At 32.4% G+C, this 5,000-nt stretch overlaps 1 protein-coding gene across 1 annotated transcript in view; it reads left to right on the top strand.

Annotated features, from left to right (window-relative positions):
- LOC119585024 overlaps positions 1 to 3,883 on the top strand; it is a 4,488-nt gene extending 605 nt beyond the window's left edge. The window contains exons 2-6 of the mRNA XM_037934007.1: positions 422 to 510; positions 914 to 1,129; positions 1,540 to 1,697; positions 2,794 to 2,932; positions 3,509 to 3,883. Coding sequence (XP_037789935.1) covers positions 432 to 510; positions 914 to 1,129; positions 1,540 to 1,697; positions 2,794 to 2,932; positions 3,509 to 3,528 — 612 coding nt within the window. The 5' untranslated portion in view covers positions 422 to 431 and the 3' untranslated portion in view covers positions 3,529 to 3,883. The remainder of the gene's footprint in view (positions 1 to 421; positions 511 to 913; positions 1,130 to 1,539; positions 1,698 to 2,793; positions 2,933 to 3,508) is intronic.
- Positions 3,884 to 5,000: the final 1,117 nt, after the last annotated feature.

The raw sequence follows: 5,000 nt of genomic DNA, 5'->3' as shown, positions 1-5,000 counted from the left end.
TATCACTATCGATATCATTATCATAATTAGCAATATGATAATTGTAATAATGATAATGATAACAACAACAACAGTAACAACAATAATAATAATGATAATAATAATAATAATAATAATAATAATAATAATAATAATGATAATAATAATAATAATAATAATAGTTAATATTATCATCATTATTATTAATATGACTATCATTATTAAAACTATGATCATTATTTTCATTAGTCATTTTTACGTTTATTATTGTAATCGTTCTTATTATCATTATAAGTATTATTATTCTCATTACTATTGTTATAATGATAACTATGATAATACTGATGATAATGACTATAATTAGAGATCATTGTCATTAATAACAAAATTTGATTTCATATAAGAACATAGAGTATAATAATAAAACGTACTTACTCTACAGAGAAGCTGAAATGAGACTGATCAACATCCGTGCCATTGCCATTCTACTGATGCCATTGGCAATCATGGCATCTGTCCATAGATATCCAGGTGAGAGAAAAAAAAATTGATTTATAAACTGGCACTCTTAATTCTGGCACTGATTCCTACCCTTGTCTGTTGTATTTGTTTGTTTATGTGAGCAGTTTATCATATAAATCCAATATTCTTTTATTTTTGGGTGATATTTTGTTTTGGATATTTTGATTTGTAAGTATACTATTTGGGATTTTCTTTCTGTATCATATAAATTTATTATGTATCAGACTATGCAAGAGAGTACCACTCTAATATTCACCATTTTTCATATTATAGTACATAATATAAGCGATACTACATGTCCAAAATCAGTCTCAGAGGTATGATTAAAACAAAATGCAAATGAAAGTATGCATACAAATATGAATATAAATCTATGAATGACTTAACATTCCTTATTCACATTTCGTTCCAGATCGAAGTAAAATAAGATCTCAACTTTTAGGAAACATTTCCTGTGACTTCTATGGTGCACATTGCTCCAAAAGAACACTGTGTCACACTGGCAGGGAACATCGACTTTGCACGGGATGCTATGTTGGTTCCGTTTACATTGATGTGTCTCATTTTTGTAATGGAAAGGGCACGCTTTACGATCCAGACTACAAGGAATGCGTGTCTGAGGCATACGGTAAGATGTTGAATATATATATATATATATATATATATATATATATATATATATATATATATATATATATATATATATATACATATATATATATATATATATATATATATATATATATATATATACATATACATATACATGTGTGTGTGTGTGTGTGTGTGTGTGTGTGTGTGTGTGTGCATGGATACAGACATATATATGTGTATCTATCTATCTGTTTATGTATCATAATCTATCTCATATATTCGTCTTTATATCTATATACATATATACGTTTTTAAATCTATATACACATATACGTTTTTATATCTATATACATATCTCGTAATCTAATCATTCCTATTTTCCTATCTATACCTATACAATACGACAATAGCATTACTGGTTTTCACTCCAAAGTTTTCCTACAGCCATACGAAGCTGCCCACCTGTCTCCGACCCAGTGCGTGATCCGGGGCAGCTCAAATACATCCAGTGTTCAGATGCCGTTACGCGTCCGAGACAAGACTGGATAGTGGATCGATACTGCACAGAGTATAACATTTGTACCCCAGGCAACTTGTACCAGGTATGGAATCTGATGTTTTGGGGGCATGTCTTAAAATGGGTGACCTGCCTGGCTCAGAGTATATGATCTATAAGTAGATATGTTAGTATTTGGAGAGAGAGAGAGAGAGAGAGAGAGAGAGAGAGAGAGAGAGAGAGAGAGAGAGAGAGAGAGAGAGAGAGAGAGAGAGAGAGAGAGGATTCAAACAGGTTCTTTCGTTTTCAGCAATTACTACTCCCACAGTGCTGGGTTATAACACCAGGCTTTTTCTCAATAAAAAGTGACTTCGGTAAATACAGATTAAGTGTGGTCTTGTTATCAGTAACAGGCACATGCAAGCATACGTGAAGATATGGGAAAAGAGTAAGAAAAAGAAAGATAGAAAGAAAGACATGTGCACGACTGAGAAAGGCATTCATATATAAGCACATACACACGCATGCACGTACACACGCACACACACACACACACACACACGCACACGCACATGTATGTATATATGTAATATGTATATATGTATATATATATATATATATATATATATATATATATATATATATATATATATCTGTGTGTGTGTGTGTGTGTGTGTGTGTGTGTGTGTGTGTGTGTGTGTGTGTGTGTGTGTGTGTGTGTGTGTGTGTGTGTGTGTGTGTGTGTGTGTGCGTGTGTGTAGCTGTGCATATACTTGTTTGTGTATGAGTGCGTGTGTCTAAATAAATAAATAAATATATGTATATATGTGTATATACACATACATATGTAAGCATGTATACATATATACACAAGTATATCTCTCTATGTATATGTATACAAACACACATATACACACATGAACGTGTGTGTGTGTGTGTGCGAGTATCAGGAAAGTATGAAATAGTAAATTATAAATCTACTTAAAAATAACCCTAACCTTGGTAAGAACACCTTCAAACAAAACATGAATAATCCAAAACCCTCTAACAAACAAATTCGACACCACATACCATAACCAGATTCTCATCACAAAAACATACCAAACCATATATAAAATGTGAAGAAACCACAAATCCTTAACAACCACTCCGTTAACAAGCCATCCAACCCATTTCCCTAACACTGATGGTCTTTCCCACAGACTAGGAAGCAGTTGTGTACAAACTACTACCAGTGTTGGAAGACAGAGGACGGGTCGTGGTATACACAGCTGAGGAACTGCATTGACACTGATAAGCTGTATAATTATGAGACAGATCGCTGTGAATATAAACCTGGAAGTGAGTATAATGAGACAGTTGAGGGTTTTTTTAACTGATGATTTATCGTATGTTAAAACGGTGTTCAATTGCATGTTTGATTATCTGTTTTGTTTTTATTTGTCAGTTTGTCTTTTTTCCCTCTTCTTATACTAAGTGATATTAAAAACCAATATTTTTGTTTTGATCATCGTTGTTGCTATTATTATTAGTTATTATAATTATCATTATTTTCGTTACCATCATTATTATTTTCGTTATCATTATCGTTATCATTATCATTATTATTACCATTGTTACTAGTATCCTCATCACCATCATTACTATCATTATTGATAAAAAATAAATAATTGTGATAATAGTAATATAATTAAGATTATCATTGTTATAGAATTATCATTATTATTGATTATCATCATCGTGTCTGTTACTAGTAGAAGTACGGTTATTATTATTATCATCATTGTCATGATCATTATTAGCGTCCATGTTGCCAACATCATCGTTACCATTAATACCACACATGTCCATCTTATCTTTCTTTGTATAAATAGTTGTTCAGCTCGATATCTAAAACGATTGTTCAATTACTTTCAGCTGGAGAACTGTGTCGCTGAATGTGAGTTTTGGTAACTGCACACTCACACAAACAAACACACACATAAACACACATAAACACACACAAACACACACACACACACACACACACACACACACACACACACACACACACACACACACACACACACACACACACACACACACAGTTTGATTATATTCTTGTTGTTTGATCTTGAGTTATTTATCAAAGAATGCTATTTATTAATATACTACTTGTATTGTTAGTGCTGAGGTTTGTCAATATTAATACACAATAATACCATATTTATTAAGCGGTTAGAATTAAGTAAAAGTACTGTACTGTAAGTGTTACTAATGTATTTGTTTTTGATGTTATAAAATTTATGAACACTGGTTTGTTTATTTTTTCCTTTGCAGAGAATGATTTGTACAGTTAATACAGGGACTTTGTATTTACTAAATTGATCGATGGAGTGAGAAAGAATGAGAGAGAGAGAGAGAGAGAGAGAGAGAGAGAGAGAGAGAGAGAGAGAGAGAGAGAGAGAGAGAGGGAGAGGGAGGGGGGGGGAAGAGAAGGAGAGAGGAGAGAGAAAGAATGAAGAGAGAGGAGACAGAAAGAGAGGAAAGGGAGAGAGAGAGAGAGAGAGAGAGTTTCAAACAAAAGTATCAAATCGTGACTATCACAAGTTCTCCATCATTTCATTTATATGCTCATGGTAAACCCAATGTAAATAGTTAGTCTTAAAGTTCCTTGAGTAAAACAGCTACATTATCAGCGGAATGAGACCGTGACGTTTCGAAACCGCCAAGAATTCCTTATCAGGCTTAGCGAAAACCAGAATAGTTTTTTTCCGTTTTGACTCCGTCTGATAAGGCTCTCTTTATGATGAGCTCGCACTATGACCTTTTATTTCGTTCATAGTGTGGCAATGCTTTATCATATCTTCCTGTATACGTTATTGTGCCTGTGTTTATATATTCATTCATTTCTTTATCATAAGTTTATTTATTAATTTATGTTTGTTTATTTATCCTTTGTTTATTCACTTGTATACCATCTTTGTTTCGTATCTTTGGTATCTTTTGTGATTATTTTAGCACCATATCAAAGTGAAGTACTATTAAGTGGCCGGAAAATAACGTGGCATAAAAAAAGCTTAAGTTTGATACTTGGTGATAGATAGAAGTTTGCAGGTATCTATATTTCCCTGCAATATAAATGTTGTATCTACCATATTTCTATGAAAGATATTGACCTATGTTATAGGCCTACTCTACCTATGATATAAAGAAGTTCAAAATTGTTTGTACGAAATCACGCCATATTTCCGATTATCCGAGAAATATCTGCGGCAAGTCGATCTTTAAAATTATTGCTCGATTTGAACCCACACATGTATGCAGCACTTTCTCCAATTTGTGAATCAAGGAGAAAATCATAAGAAAAGAATAAAATAAATAAATGAATAAAATAAAACTGGTTTTGAGAAAAACGCGTTTAAAAATT

This window comes from Penaeus monodon, chromosome 1 (genome assembly GCF_015228065.2).
Source record: "Penaeus monodon isolate SGIC_2016 chromosome 1, NSTDA_Pmon_1, whole genome shotgun sequence".
Classification (NCBI taxonomy): Eukaryota; Metazoa; Arthropoda; class Malacostraca; order Decapoda; family Penaeidae; genus Penaeus; species Penaeus monodon.
Note: the sequence above shows the minus strand (reverse complement) of the source record. Positions and strands in the feature narration are given on the sequence as shown.